We start from the raw sequence: 16,252 nt of genomic DNA, 5'->3' as shown, positions 1-16,252 counted from the left end.
TACTGAAAACTGCCAAGTATTCTGCCCCGATTTTCTTGCTCGTGTGGAAGTAAGCACCCTTACAGGAGACATCTTAACCAATTAACATAAAGGCGAAAACACTTTCCTCTGGCATCTAAAATTACGCAGTTGCTGTTCAACCTGAATATGCGCATTCAACAAACATAGCGTACTGCAAGTGCAAAAAAAAAAGATGCCCATCTTCCTCCACATGAGCTCATTACTCTGGCATGTGCAGAGCTATGCAGTAATTGAAATATTCAGCCCCTTTATCATTCTTGAATGCCCCACATCGGAAATCTTGCTCATATGTCTAAAGGTTTGACATGACAACATGGGAGAGCTTCAAGCTCCCCCCTCCTTCCTTCTTTCTTCCTGCAACTTGGCCGGGAATAAGCACACTTCTGATAAGACTTGTTCAGCGCCTCTCCACCTCCTGTTTGTCGGGTCTCCCCCCTCCCCTCCCTTGCAATACAAATCAGTGGGAGGGGTGTCTGCAAGCAACAGGCAGCTGGCAACCAATGCCAAATATTTCGTCAGAGGTATGACTCATCCACTCTGAGGGGAAGAAAAACGGCATTGTTTTGAATCTCCTTCTGAATTTGTTTTGTTTTGACGATTAGGAAACATGAGTATGGATACATATGCAGCTCAAAGTGGAATCTGATCCATTCTGCACATCTTCAGGACACTTTGATTACAGTATACAAAGATGCTTGGCGTCCAGCTATAAATGATCCCCCCCTCCAATTACCCGGGACTTCTAAAAATAGCAACTAATTAACAATTTACAGAGTAAACGCCAAACGGAGATCTCACACGATCAGATGCATAAAGTGAACCTAATAGGCAGCAGTTAGAAGCAGTCATCCACAGTTCCTACGTTCAAAAGTGGGTCTTGTTAATCCGTTATTGACTTTCACAGCATGTCTTGCTTTTGTCCTTAGACAATATAATATATATATATTATACCCCCTAAAGAGTCGATTGTGTAGTCATTTCTTACTGACACTTGAGTTTCGCCCCTCTCTTATGCTTTCCCGCTTTTTACCTTTCCTGGATTTTACGTTTTTTATTTACGTGGCCCCTGAAAAACGTAAAATTGGGGTTTGACTATATATGCTTATTTTGCAATACACTGTTTGTCAGAAGCATTCTGTTTGTATGATATTTGTTTGTTTCAGTTTTTGTTTAAGTCTACTTCATGCACAGATAGAGTAATTGAAACTGTATAGTGTGGTTCCCAAAGTGTGCACTGCAGCACCCTGGGGTGCCATGGCTGGCTTACAGGGGCACTGCGAAATGTTCCAATATGTTTACTGAAATGACACTTATTCCACAAATATGTGCTTATTTAGTACTTTCTACATGTACTGAATTTGAAATATGTGTTTATTATTTAACTTAAGGCAAGCAACTTAACCACACTAACTGATCATTGCAAGTGTTAGATAGTGCCACATTCTGACTTAGGCACCATGGAAAAATTTTGAAACACTAAGGGTGCAGTGATCTAGAGTTTAAAGTGAATCCAAACCACTGTGCAATGTGCTTCTAATGGGTATCGAACCTGGGACCCCTTGATTACAATGCAATGACATTACAACTATGTCATCGAGAAGGGTCGTATATATGATGTGTTTGAGATGTGTTTGAAATTTATTTTGTGTGCTGTAATACAGTTTGAAAAGGTATTTATCTTGCACAAAAACCTGGAACTAATTTTATTCTTGAATTATTTTTGTTATTTGAATGAGACAGTGAACTGATATGAAATTTTTGCCAGTACTGATAAATTTATGATATAAAATGTATTGTTTCCAACAACCGACATTCTACTGATACAATATACAATTCCAGATGATCCATGAAGAAAATAAATGGTTCATTTGCCTCCTCAATTAATGTACACACCACAGAACTGAAAAGTGGATTATAGAAAACAGCAAATCTTAATTTGTGACAGCAAAAATTTAAATATAATTGTGTTGTGTGATATTTATTCAGCTCATATTCTGATCAATAGAGTACATATCTATATCTGTTCATTTCTCACAGAATTAACCCTTAAACCTACTTTGTTGTTATGCACTTCATGAACTGTCTGAACTTAACATTTTAGTGTAAACATTTAATCAATTTTGCATTAAACTGCAAAAAAATAACACTGAATTGCAATGAAAAATAACAAATTTTGAAGAAAAATCTAAATTAGAATGGCCATGTCCATAGGTAGCAGCGTTACTATAGAAATCATTTCAAATGTATATCATGGTAAAAACATGACATACAGATGATTTTGCAACTTAATCCATCTTCATAATATTGGAAGCCCCAGAATAAGAATTTATTGTTCCTCTGTACAGATGTCTGTTGATCCATTTGAAGATGCCGACTTGCCAGAACCTATGAGGCCAGCATTGAAAATGAAGTGGAAAGAAATGCAACAGAATTTCTGGGATGATCTATTTGGACGAGGGGAAATGCTGTGTCGTTCGGCGAATATTGTCCACGTCCTTGGATCAGTCACCGTAAGTGTCCTTTAATTGAATTTGTTGCGGTAAATGCTTGCTGATAACACATTTTTTGTTCAGTTCGTCAAACAAATTTGTAAGTTGCCATCTATTTTACCAAACTTGTCACTTCAAACAGTGGTTGTCAACATTTGTGAGACCTTAGCTTGGTAAATTCTGTTTAACCCTCCCTTACTCGTGCCAATTTTCCTAACGCCGATGATCGCGTGCCGTCTGACAGACTCACGCAAAGACCTGCATTGAAAACATATTTTTTTGAGGATTATTGTGATTCAGATGAATCGAAGCGTGAACATAATTGTTTTTCAAACCAATATATTTATTAAAAAAATACAAAACCTACATCTTTAATAAAAAATACAAAACTCGAGCAATACACAACAAAAATTTACTTGTTAGTTTGATAAAACACTTTATTTGTTTTGGGCACAAATGAACTCTTGTTTTATAACAGATGTTGTATGTACGATTTTGTAACACGAATCCTCGCGTGGCATCTAATAACTTCTCACCGCACAAACTTGAACTGTCGTAGCTGGTTCTGAATAATCATTTGCTCATACCAGAAAGGTACCGGGCCAGGGAATACCCGAGCTACCTTGTTTCAGAAGTTATTGTTACTGATAGACACTCTGGCATCTCGTAGATGCCGCACGAGCAACGGAGGGTTAAAAAGTCGATGCCCTGATCACAACAATTTTGCTTGTAAATATCTTATAATTTTTTTGCACTTTATATATGACTTAGTATATACTCTTGAAATTAAATATTAATAAATAAATTATGGTATAATCATGCAGAGCAATAATTTGAATGTGTCTAGGCTTGTTGGCAAATTTAAAATTTGGTTTAAATTGGTTGTCAACCACTGGATGTAATGAAATCTTGTAGTCTCGTCAGGTCAATATTAAATTAATTTCATGTTAATATTCATTACCATATTGCATTTTGAACATTAAAAAATTCTAATTAGTCAGAATATTTCCACTATAAAATATTTAAATATGGAGAAACTAGTACTCACTTTATCCGCGAAACTGTTTTTTTTTCTTTTTTGGCCACTGAAATTAATAGAACAAAGAAGAAAGAACAGTTTTGCGGATAAAGTAAGTACTAGTTTCTTCATATTTATATACTACCGTGTCTCTTTTCCCAATTTCCAATTATGAATAAAATATTTGTTGAATAAAAATTGCTGCATGAACTGAGATGACAAATTTCAGGAGAACCTTTCAGCCTGGCAGCTGAGAACCACTGATTTAAACCACCTTAGAAATACTCTGAAACGTAAATAATATTTCATTTTGGACCTGTGTTAAGAATTGGATGAAACTGGAAACTCAGTGAAAAGATAATCTTTTTTTAAGGTGCATAAATGAAATGCAAGAAAAGTATGTATATTATCCTAATTTCATAAGAATGTAATTTGAAAGTAAGCAATAACTCAATATAAGAGAAAAAAATCTTTATTGTGCATATGTATAGTGTATTGTATTGTACTTAGAAGGAATTACATGAATGGTGTTCAGTACTTATAATTGTTAGCATCTGTAGCGGAATGGTTTGCTTATTGCTCCATAACACTAGAGGTCCTTGGTTCAAATTCTGGGTAAGGCATCCATTTCATCAATTCATCATTCATCTTCATCATTGTGTTTAATTGGAGAACACCGTAGACAAGTGAAAAAGAGAAATGGGAAGTTACTACTATTGTACATTCTATGGAAGTATGAATAAATGTATTGATAGACTAATTTCTGATGCTTTCGGATGTGACATCTTTTTCTGTTGTTGGTAAAGTAATGAAGGAATCACGTATGATCCTCTGTAATACCACTAATTACATTAAAACATTGTTCCAATTTTAGAAACGAGATACTATACTGTACTGGGGCAGTACCACTTTAAAACTTTGCATGTACATTACAAAATTCTCTGTGATCTTTTGGATGTAAGGGGTGGCCCTTCCACGTAGTACTCCAAAATGCACTTCCACATAGTACACCCTGGACTGCATTTTGCAGACTAACGAGGCTCGGGCATCTGGACCTACGGCCAGTATAATTCCCTGTATAACTGTGAGTGTGTTGTCCTGTGTTTTGTCCTTATGTGTCCTGAGTGCCCCATTACAGCCTTAGCTTTTAACCCAACCCTATTACAGTTTCATCAGGCCAGGAACCAGTGTGAAGACCGCCTTTATGGCAGTGATCCTGTGTTGGCACGTTTACCTGCGAAGGAACTCATGGTCAAACAGCCAATTAGGCCAACCACTTTTGCAAGAACCTGACAACGTTAAAATTCCCCCTTCACAAAGCAGCCAGTGGGGAAACAGAATTTTGTCAAAATAACCATCCTGCGCTGTGATTGCACACCGGTTAGTACGGCGACTCCACTGTAGGTCCCTTTCGAATCTGAATATACTTTATACTGCTCCGATATTATAGTTATTTTATATAAGTTATATTTTAGTTATGGTAAGGGGTTGGACACTGCATAATGTGATGGGTTCAAAATAGCCTAAGTGCTGATGCACCCAAAATTTCAAATTCAATCAATCTCTGTAATGTTTATTTATTTTGTTATTTTGATATTGTAATTTTATGGTTGAATTTTTTATAATGAAATGGAGTGGAGAACTAACACAAATATCCATGACTTGACCTGAGAATTGAATGCACCATATTGTATCTAAAGAAGTTGATTTGTGGAAGAAGACAGTCAATAAAATTAATTGGCACAATGTTTATTGAATTTTGTATTCCAATAACAATATAGTACTGATATTCATTCTGTAGAAGTACTCATATTCTACTGATCTTGTGCAAAATTGCAAATATTTCCTGAAGAACCCCAATGAATCATTCACCTTCTTAGTTAATACAGTTGTTACCAAGTAGATTTGACCTTCGAAAAAGAAACCTCTTGTATGACATTGATTTTAGAAGAAACATGCTGGAAGAATTATATCTTCATGTTCATGAAAGTAATGACAGGGTGTCTACCATTCAAGGTCGTCATGAAAGTCAAGAGAAAGTAAAGAAATCAACAAATAGGTCAGGAAGTCAAGAAATAGTCAAGACATTATACTAGTGGTTAAAAATTTTTGCTATCACAATGATTGATTGATTTTGTTTATTTTTTACTTTGCTTTTCTGCCCCTTTTGGCTAATTGTGAAGATGAGAATGAATGGTGTTAAGATGAGATGCATGAACATGGGGACAACAACATGATCCCCACAGAAGATTCGTTAGTCCAGACTAGAGCCTCCCTAGACTGCGAAATGTAGTCCACTATAGGGAAGGGGACATTAATTATTACATGCATTTATATATAAAGCAAGTCTAATTCTATTGTTAAACTACAACTTCAGTTTTCTCCATAACCAACCTTTTGGTAGGAATTTTTCATTAAATAAAAAATATTTATTTCCTTAATTGCTAATTTCCAACTTTTCCTAACTAGGGGTCGAATAAATAATGAAGACTGGTCAAGAAAATGTCCAAGAATTTTGCATTTGTTATTTTGGTAGACACCCTAAATAACAATATGGCAGAACTTTACTTATTCTATGTCACAGGCTATTTACAGAAGTATTAAATTGGTAAGATTTTCAGTAATTTTAGTGATGCACTGATATCCATATCAAAAAAGCCACTTTAGTTTAGTCGGTAGGGTGTCTGACTGCCACATGGGATACCCTGGTTTGTTCCTGGGGTGGGTGATCTAAGTTTGGAATTTTTCCAACCTTGTCCTCACATAAAGCGCTTCTAGTGTTCACCCAGCCTCAAATCAATGGGTACCTCTGGGGTAAAGGTGGCCAGAGCATGGTGTTCCTCACATCACTTCCAACATGGCTGAGATTGAGATTGTGTGGAGCCCTACCCCCACATCCCCTAAATGTCTCTTTATGACACTTTGCTATATGCACTTGGAACTTTACCTCACCACTGTTGTCCCTATATCGGTCAATACTAATAGTGCCTGTTAAGCTGTCTCATCCATAGTATTAAGCACTATACTGATTCTATAGTAGCATATTGTGTTAATAACTACAATTCTGCATGTAATTGAGGATGATTTGATTTATATATTTTGTGTACATATAACAATTTACTGCAATGTTATTGACTCAAAAACTTTTCATGTCTTCTCTGCAGGCCCTGTGTTGTGTTGATAAGAAGGGTATCTTGTCCTGGCCAAATCCTACAGCTGAAAAGGTGTTTTTCCTCAGGAGCTCAAGTCGTATGTCGAAAGCTTCAAGGTGAGGTGCTGTTCATGTTGTAAAATGTGTTGACAAGTGTTGAGAAAGTTACTGTATAAGTCCACTGTGTGCACAGGTAGGCTAATCAGGACTGGGCCTACAGTTTAAAGTAAGATCCGAACCACTATATGTGCCTCCAACGGGTATCGAACCCTTGATTACACTACGCCATCAGGGAGGCCTATTTTATGGACATAATCATCTAATTCATATATGCTAGTTTTGTAAAGTAAATGTGTAATGGTAACACTGTTAAGCCTTGTTTCCATGTTATTAAAGCATTAAAATGCTGACCTTGGCAAAATGTATTGTATAAGAAACTTCCTTAATTCATGTAAATAAACAGATGATTGTAATAGGTTTTGTTTTCTAATAGAAACTGCATGTTTAAACATTTACTTTACAAAATGAGCATATATGAATTAGATGATTATGTCCAGTGGTGGCTGGCAGCTAGTAAGATGGGTAGTGCCAACGTGATCAAGAAATCGAAAAATTTTTGCTAGCATATGTCAGAAATCTAATGAAAGAGGTAATTTTAATGTAACTTTGTTTACTAAAATTGCAGACAAAAATTCAGAGTTCCTAAGATCGGTTTATTTTACTTCGCATTTGTACTACTTTTGGCTAATCGCAAAGATAAGGATGAGTGAACACCGATGCCCAGGCCGAGATTCGAACCCGCAATCCCTGGCATCGTAGCATGCTGTGCGGAGGTCGGCCAGAGTTTGTAGGAAATAAATGCGACTATTAAAATTTCGACGCCTGTCACATTTACAATTTTTTTGATATTTTTAAATAGAATTGATGTTAAATCTGGCGTGGGACAGCCAAGTTGTTTAACTTTTAATTTAATATCGTATATATAGTACTTTGGAAAACGGTGTATGTAATAATGCTCTAATCTGACTCATCTTCACTAATACCCTTCCTTTCACACACCATCGGACACTTTCACTTCACTAAAAAGAAAAACACTGAAAAATTAGAGACACCGAGTCGATCACGGTATTCTCGGCTTCCTTTGTTCATAATTTGCAACCCCAGACAGTACATCAACGATCGGTGTTACTAACAACTGAAATATGATTATCTTCTAAATGAACTGTAGATCTACAATTTTTAGAATTCAATGCAAGAAATTGAATTATATCTCCAAGTGAAATTCTTATACTGATAGATCTTCCGTGTTTTTTTTTTTACAAATATTAAAGTAAAAAATCCCATATCTTTTCTTAAGGAAGAAATAGATAACAAAAAAGTCTGGATGGCTCTTTAGACTCATCTATCTAAAAGGTTATATAAATTTGGGGAAGATATTAGGTTCATTCTTGCCAAGTATGCAGGAAAGTATCTTTCTCGCAAATTACTTCTCCAACGAGTATTACAAATCGGTCAGGATTAGTCACTTCTCTGTGAAGTTTGCCACTATGTCGTGTTACGACGCGACCTGGAACGGCTGTTTGTTTTATGGCTACCACCCCACCTCCTCGCTCGTTAACTGCTTAGACTTTTTCATGCCTCCGCGCATGCCTCTGTGCTCCGACCAGACTATGCTGGCCCAGAGCAAGTGAGAGAACAGCTGGGAATGCGGCGAAGGAATTGAGGTGGTCGTAAGCTGGAACCCTTACGAGATTCGAATCTCCTCGTTCGTAAATGTATTAATTTAACTATATTTTGGCAAAGCAAGTGCTATTTCTTTTTCTGAGGGTAGAGCCATGGCACGGCGGCTCTCCTCTTAGAGCCGCCGCTGATTATGTCCATTAAAAATAATTACAAAACTAGAATTGTGCACTAAATTACAGGCTATTTAGAGATATATGGGATTCGTCTGGAAAAAGTTTGCATTGTAGTTTTATTGATTTGTGCATTACAGTCTAAATATTATACTTGAGAAAATTTACTGCAGTGCTCAGAAGTACACACTTACAAAATTTAATCTTCCGTGTCAAAAGATTCTGTGTCAATATCATTAGTTATCTATATGATGTGCCAGTGCGACAATTATCCAATTGTTTGGTGGTTTAAACTACAGAACAAAAGAAAAAGCAATTAATTGCTAATGTGATTTTCTTTATTAATTTTACTTCACTGTTATGTAAAATACCCCGCAAGGTTTTTCTGTATAAGTCATTCACCTGCTTTCAGATTTGGTGTTGCACAATACAGTAGAGTATAGTTTTTTAAAGTTTTGATTAATTTTACTTTAAAACTACAGATTAAAGCAATAAAATAGAAGTCAGCAAGGGAACCTCAAAGTAGTTTTCACGAAAAGTATTTTAAGTTTACTGGAGGAAAATAATAATTTAATCCACTGTCAAAGATTTAAGTTACAAATAATATTGTGTTTTTAGATTGACCATATTTTTCAATTAATGGCAGGCACACTTGCTAAAAAGACCATATTAGAAAATTTAAATATGAAAGTTATGCTAGCAAATGCATTTTAAATTCACAAAACCACAGGGAAGGAACAAAAGAGAAACCTCAGTAAAGATAAAAAATGCAACCAAAATGGAGAATAGTAATTCTGAAAAATTACATAAAAGCCAAAAAAGGTCAGAAAATGCAAAATAAGAACAATGTTTTTTGGTTCTAATTGAAAGGAAACGGACTACTACAGTATCAGGTTTAGCATTCTGTTCAAGGCTCAGGAAAAAAAAATATATGATTTTTCATCTACTTTCGAGCCCTAGTTGTAGCATATCAGATCCTCAGGTTCAAACTGTCGCTAAGCCATCATGTTTCACTCACTGTCTGCATGCCGAAATTTAATACAAATAAATTTTTATTCTTTCCCATTTATGGCACTGCAAAATGATTGTTCTTTCTCTTGCAATAGTCACACAGTTTGTACCAGTGAACTTGCTTTTGGAAGTCATGACATGTTTGGTTTCGTTTCAGTACAAATAGCATGGCGGGAGGATATACTGCTTCTGCTATGAATTCTGAACTGGGACCACAGACACAGCCAAATATAATAGAAGAGGAAGATGAAGATGTTAGCGATGACACGAAGAAAGCAGCTGAGGAAGGTAAGGTCAAGCCGGTGTCTGTAAAGAATTTCAGAAAACAAGTTTTGGGAGGTTTATGTTGTATCAGATGGACTGACATGAATTTTTTGCCAATACTGATAAGTACAGATTTGAAGTAGGGATGGCCAAACGGATCCGGATCCGAAAAACCCGGATCCGTTCGGATCCGGATCCAAAAGTTACGGATCTGGATCCGGATCCGAAAATTCCGGATCTGGATCCGGATCCGAAAGTTCAGGATCTGGATCCGGATCCGCGGATCCGGGTCTGAAAGTTTCAGATCTGGATCCGGATCCGAAAGTTCCAGATCTGGATCTGGATCCGAAAGTTCCGGATCTGGATCCGGATCTGAAAGTTTCGGATCTGGATCTGGATCCGAATGTTTCTGATCTGGATCCGGATCCGAGAGTTCCGGATCCGAAAATTTTGGATCCGGATCCGGGTCCGAAAGTTTCTGATCTGGATCCGGATTCGAAAATCCGGATACGGATCCGAGAGTTTCGTATCTCAATCCCATTATAATATTACCACACCTTAAAGGGTATTATGATCTTCGATTACAAAGAAATTTTTCGTTAGTTCTACAAGAATTTTTTTCAAGTGTTGTTCCTACAATACTTTGCTACGCATCGGCTAACACACTCGTGCACACATGTCAGAGGTGATTTTGTAAATGCCATTGAAACGAATATGTATTCATTCGAATGTATTGGAAATGAAAACACACATAAATGTGAGACATTCCATTCCAGGATGAAACCTTTAACACATATAACAAGATAGAAATGTTATACAAAAATTATACAATTGTTCTACAGTTACAGTTCTACAAATTAAAATAAAACATTATAATATATGCAGTGTTAAATAATTACAAAGTGTAAGACTAACAAGGGAGGTTATCTAAGTGTCCCCCTCCGATTTCCATGAAACTTGGCAGTATAGTGGTGCCCAAAGGAAGAATTACGTGTTTTTTTTTTTGTTTCAGCTAAAAAACGGTTTTAGGGGGCAAAACCCCCTCAAATGTCAAGATGAAGACAAATTGAAGTGAGGATCTGACCCCTGTGTCAACCTCCGATTTCCACGATACTTGGCAGGTGTATAGTGGAGCCCAATGGAAGAAATACGTGTTTTTTTGTTTCAGCTAAAAATCAGTTTTAGGGGGCAAAACCCCCTCAAATGTCAAGATGAGGACAAATTGAAGAGAGGATCTGACCCCTGTGTCCCCCTCCGATTTCCATGATACTTGGCAGGTGTGTGCATAAACGGGCCCAAATGAAGAAATACGTGTTTTTTTTGTTTCAGCTAAAAAACTGTTTTAGGGGGCAAAACCCCCTCAAATGTCAAGATGAGGACAAATTGAAGTAAGGATCTGACCCCTGTGTCCCTCCGATTTCCATAAAACTTGGCAGGTGTATAGTGGGGCCCAATGGAAGAAATACGTGTTTTTATGTTTCAGCTAAAAAACGGTTTTAGGGGGCAAAACCCCCTCAAATGTCAAGATGAGGACAAATTGAAGAGAGGATCTGACCCCTGTGTCCCCCTCCGATTTCCATGATACTTGGCAGGTGTGTGCATAAACGGGCCCAAATGAAGAAATATGTGTTTTTTTCTTTCAGCTAAAAAACTGTTTTAGGGGGCAAAACCCCCTCAAATGTCAAGATGAGGACAAATTGAAGAGAGGATCTGACCCCTGTGTCGCCCTCCGATTTCCATGATACTTGGCAGGTGTGTGTATAAACGGGCCCAAATGAAGAAATACGTGTTTTTTTGTTTCGGCAAAAAGTTGTTCTAGGGGGCAACCTCCTCTCAAATGTCAAGATGAGGACAAATTGAAGTGGGGATCTGACCCCTGTGTTCCCCTCCGATTTCCATGAAACGTGGCAGGTGTATAGTAGGGATGGCCAGATCCGGATCCTAGCGGATCCGAAATCCAGATCCAGAACTTTTTATTTTAATTTGTAGAACTGTAACTGTAGAACAATTGTATAATTTTTGTATAACATTTCTATCTTGTTATATGTGTTAAAGGTTTCATCCTGGAATGGAATGTCTCACATTTATGTGTTTTCATTCCCCCCCCCTCAAATGTCAAGATGAGGAGAAATTGAAGTGGGGATCTGACCCCGAAACCACGTAAATATGGCATAGGAAGAAACAAGGGGCATACGGCCTCTCTATACACCTATCAAATTTCATGAGAATCGGAGGGGGATACAGGGGTCAGATGATCCTCACGTCAATTTGTCCTCATCGTGACATTTGAGGCGGGTTTTGCCCCCCTAAAACAGTTTTTTAGCCGAAACAAAAAAAAACACGTATTTCTTCCTTTGGGCCCCTCTATACACCTGCCAAGTTTCATGAAAATCGGAGGGGGACACAGGGGTCAGATCCTTACTTCAATTTGTCCTCATCTTGACATTTGAGGGGATTTTGCCCCCTTAAACAGTTTTTAGCTGAAACAAAAAAACACGTAATTCTTCCTTTGGGCCCTTCTATACACATTTGAGAGGAGGTTACCCTCTAGAACAATTTTTTTGCCGAAACAAGAAAATACGTATTTCTTCATTTGGGTCCTGCAAGTTTCATGGAAATCGGAGGGGAACACAGGGGTCAGATCCCCACTTCAATTTGTCCTCATCTTGACATTTGAGAGGAGGTTGCCCCCTAGAACAACTTTTTGCCGAAACAAGAAAACACGTATTTCTTCATTTGGGCCCTGCAAGTTTCATGGAAATCGGAGGGGAACACAGGGGTCAGATCCCCACTTCAATTTGTCCTCATCTTGACATTTGAGAGGTGGTTGCCCCCTAGAACAAATTTTTTGCCGAAACAAGAAAATACGTATTTCTTCATTTGGGCCCTGCAAGTTTCATGGAAATCGGAGGGGAACACAGGGGTCAGATCCCCACTTCAATTTGTCCTCATCTTGACATTTGAGAGGTGGTTGCCCCCTAGAACAAATTTTTTGCTGAAACAAGAAAACACGTATTTCTTCATTTGGGCCCTGCAAGTTTCATGGAAATCAGAGGGGAACACAGGGGTCAGATCCCCACTTCAATTTGTCCTCATCTTGACATTTGAGAGGTGGTTGCCCCCTAGAACAAATTTTTTGCCGAAACAAGAAAACACGTATTTCTTCATTTGGGCCCTGCAAGTTTCATGGAAATCGGAGGGGGAGACTTAGATCTCCCTTGTAAGTGTATTAATTAATTACAAATCGCGCACGCGCGCACACACACTATATATGTGTGTATGTATATTATATATATATGTATATTAGCAGGTAACAATATGTTATAAGCACATTCTTACTTTCCAAAGAAGCGCATGTGGGATGCCAAAACGGATCCGGATCCGAAAATTCCGGATCAGGATCCAAAAGTACCGGATCCGGATCCGAAAGTTCTGGATCCGGATCCGAAAGTTCTGGATCCGGATCCGAAAATTCTGGATCCGGATCCGAAAGTTCTGGATCCGGATCCAGATCCGGATCTGAAAATTCCGGCTCTGCGGATCTGGATCCGGATCTGAAAATTCTGGATCCGCGGATCCGGATCTGAAAAATTTTAGGATCCGGATCCTTAGGATCCGGAACCAACCAGATCCGGATTTCGGATCCGCCAGGATCCGGATCTGGCCATCCCTAATTTGAAGTGTACTGATATCTGATATTCTACCAATCCGATGACCTTGTCTGGTTATTTAGCCTCCTTCATAAATGTATGTAACTGTGATTGCAATAATCTTTGCCATAACTAACTAACTAACTCTCTAGCCTTCTTAAACCCGAAGGTTCATGGCTGCAGCAACACAGGCCTTCCATCTGTCCCTATCTTGAGCAAGATCTATATACTCTTTTCCATCTCTACCGATTTCCTTTAGGTTCATCTCAACGTTGTCCCTCCATCTTCGTCTTGGCCTTCCTATAGGTCTCTTACCATCAGGTTTCCCAACAAGAATCCTGTGAACTCCTCTTTCCTCTCCCATTCGTGCCACATGGCCTGCCCACCTAAGTCTTCTTGATTTAATTATTCTAATAATATCTGGACATGAATACAAATTATGTAGTTCTAAATTATGTAACCTTCTCCACTCACCTGTCTCCTCATCCCTTGTAGGTCCAAATATTTTCCTAAGGCTCTTATTTTCAAATATTCTCAATTTGTGTTCCTCTTTCAATGTAAGGGACCAAGTTTCACACCCATATAATACTACAGGCAAAATTATTGTTTTGTATATTTTTACTTTTAGTTTCTTAGATATTAAACGAGAAGACAAAAGTTTATGAAGAGAGAAGTAACATGCATTTCCTGAATTAAGCCTACTTTTTATTTCCTTTTTAATATAATTTTCATTTGTTAATATTACTCCTAAATATTTGAATTTGGAAACTGGTTCAAACGAGTTGTTATCAATAATTAGATTCTGATTATTACCTAACACTTGGTTTCGGCCTGTAAGCATATATTTAGTTTTCTCTTTGTTAACTTCCAAACCTATCTCTTTAGCAGTTTTGAAAAATATTTTAGCATTATTCTTAATTGTATTTATATCATCCCCTAATAAGTCTACAGCATCTGCATATACTAACAACTGAGTCACACCATTTAATTTTAGTCCTTCGTTAGTTTCTTTTACCTTCCTAACAGCATATTCTAAGGCAAAATTAAAGAGCAATGGAGATAATGCATCTCCTTGTTTTAACCCATCATGAATTGTAAATTTGTCAGACACATTAATACCCACACGAATTTTACTTTCTGTTTCACTGGTGCATACTTTTATCATACTAACAAGCTTCTTAGGAATTCCAAACTCTACTAATATATTATATAATTTATCTCTCTTGACCGAATCATATGCTTTTTTGAAATCAATGAATAGCTGATGGGCATTTTGATTATATTCCCACTTTTACTCAAGTATCTGTCTGATGTGAAAAATTTGATCTGTAGTTGATCTGTTACGTTTAAATCCACATTGATAATCACCTCTAATTTCATTAGCATATGGGGTTAGTCTTGTTAAAAGAATGTTAGATAATATTTTATATGTTGTTGAGAGTAGAGAAATTCCACGGTAATTATTGCAGTTCATTTTATCACCTTTTTTAAATACAGGAACAATTATGGATTCTTTCCACTGTTGAGGGATTTCTTCTTTATTCCATATTAAACAAATTAATTTATGAATTTGATTTATTAACGAATTTCCACCATATTTAATTAACACAGCTGGTATTAAATCAATGCCAGTTGCTTTGTTATTCTTTAGCCTTTTAATAGCATCATTAACTTCAGTCAAGTTAGGTTCTGGAACTAAAGGTTCTGCTGTGTGCACTTCATTTACTTCTGATTTATCTCTTACATGAACATTTAAGAGGTCATTAAAGTAGTTCTTCCATCTATTTAGAATATCACTTGGTTCAGCTAGAAAATCACCGTCTTTATCTTTTGTCAAGTTTACTTTAAGTTGCCACCCCTTTCTAAACTCATTTACACCTTTATTCTATTATAATTGCTCAGATTTGTATCATCAGAGTTATTTAGCCACGTAAGTCTAGCCTGATTTCTTATTTCTATTAGATTATGACATTCATTATCAAACCATGGCTTACTTTTTCTTGGTTTATGGTATCCTATACTTTCTTTAGCTGCTGATTCTATTGCATTACGTATGTGCTCCCAATTCTTATTTACATCTGTTTCATTTATATTTTCATCATCATTTAAATCCTGCAAAACATCAAATTTATTTGACACTTTAATTTGGTAATCTTTCTTAATTCTTTCATCAGCAAATTTTCCTGTATTAAATTTTAGAACTTTTAGATTTTGTTGCTTATGATTTATCACTGCGAGTCTTTCTCTTAATTTAGCAATTACTAAATAATGGTCTCTGGCACAGTCAGCACCTCTATGTGTACGAACGTCAATTATACTAGTATGCCTTGTCTTATCAATGAGAGTATGATCTATCTGATTATGAGTTTTACCATCTGGAGGTATATTTATGGATACTTTTCACAATTAAATTCTTTGAGGTTGCAAAAGTAATCAATCTTATACCATCATCATTACTTAATTCATGAAGACTTTCTTTACCAATTGCGGGTTTAAATGTCTCTTCTTTGCCAATCTGTGCATTACAGTCACCTAACAGAATTTTCATATCATACTGAGAAAATTTATCAAAGACCTGTTCTAACTCTGCATAAAAATCATCTTTAGTATTATCATCTTTATCTTACGTTGGAGCATGTATGTTTATTAAAATAATTTTACACCACCTACCCTGTAAAACTGCATATGATATCCTATCATTAATAAATTCTACTGTTTTAAGAGCCGAGATAATTATATTATTTATGAAAAAGCCTGTTCCAAAATTATGATTTTCAGTACCACTATAGAAAAAA

At 36.8% G+C, this 16,252-nt stretch overlaps 1 protein-coding gene across 8 annotated transcripts in view; it reads left to right on the top strand.

The window, feature by feature from the left end:
• l(2)k05819 (transmembrane protein 94-like protein l(2)k05819) overlaps nucleotides 1–16,252 on the top strand; it is a 132,318-nt gene that overhangs the window by 23,076 nt on the left and 92,990 nt on the right. For all 8 annotated transcript variants that reach the window (XM_083125451.1, XM_083125450.1, XM_083125452.1 and 5 more), the window contains 3 exons: nucleotides 2,367–2,531; nucleotides 6,693–6,796; nucleotides 9,701–9,831. In XM_083125451.1, the coding sequence (XP_082981577.1) occupies nucleotides 2,367–2,531; nucleotides 6,693–6,796; nucleotides 9,701–9,831 (400 nt within the window). The remainder of the gene's footprint in view (nucleotides 1–2,366; nucleotides 2,532–6,692; nucleotides 6,797–9,700; nucleotides 9,832–16,252) is intronic.

This window comes from Lepisma saccharinum, chromosome 7 (assembly GCF_977018435.1).
Source record: "Lepisma saccharinum chromosome 7, izLepSacc3.1, whole genome shotgun sequence".
NCBI classification, from domain to species: Eukaryota; Metazoa; Arthropoda; class Insecta; order Zygentoma; family Lepismatidae; genus Lepisma; species Lepisma saccharinum.
Note: the sequence above shows the minus strand (reverse complement) of the source record. Positions and strands in the feature narration are given on the sequence as shown.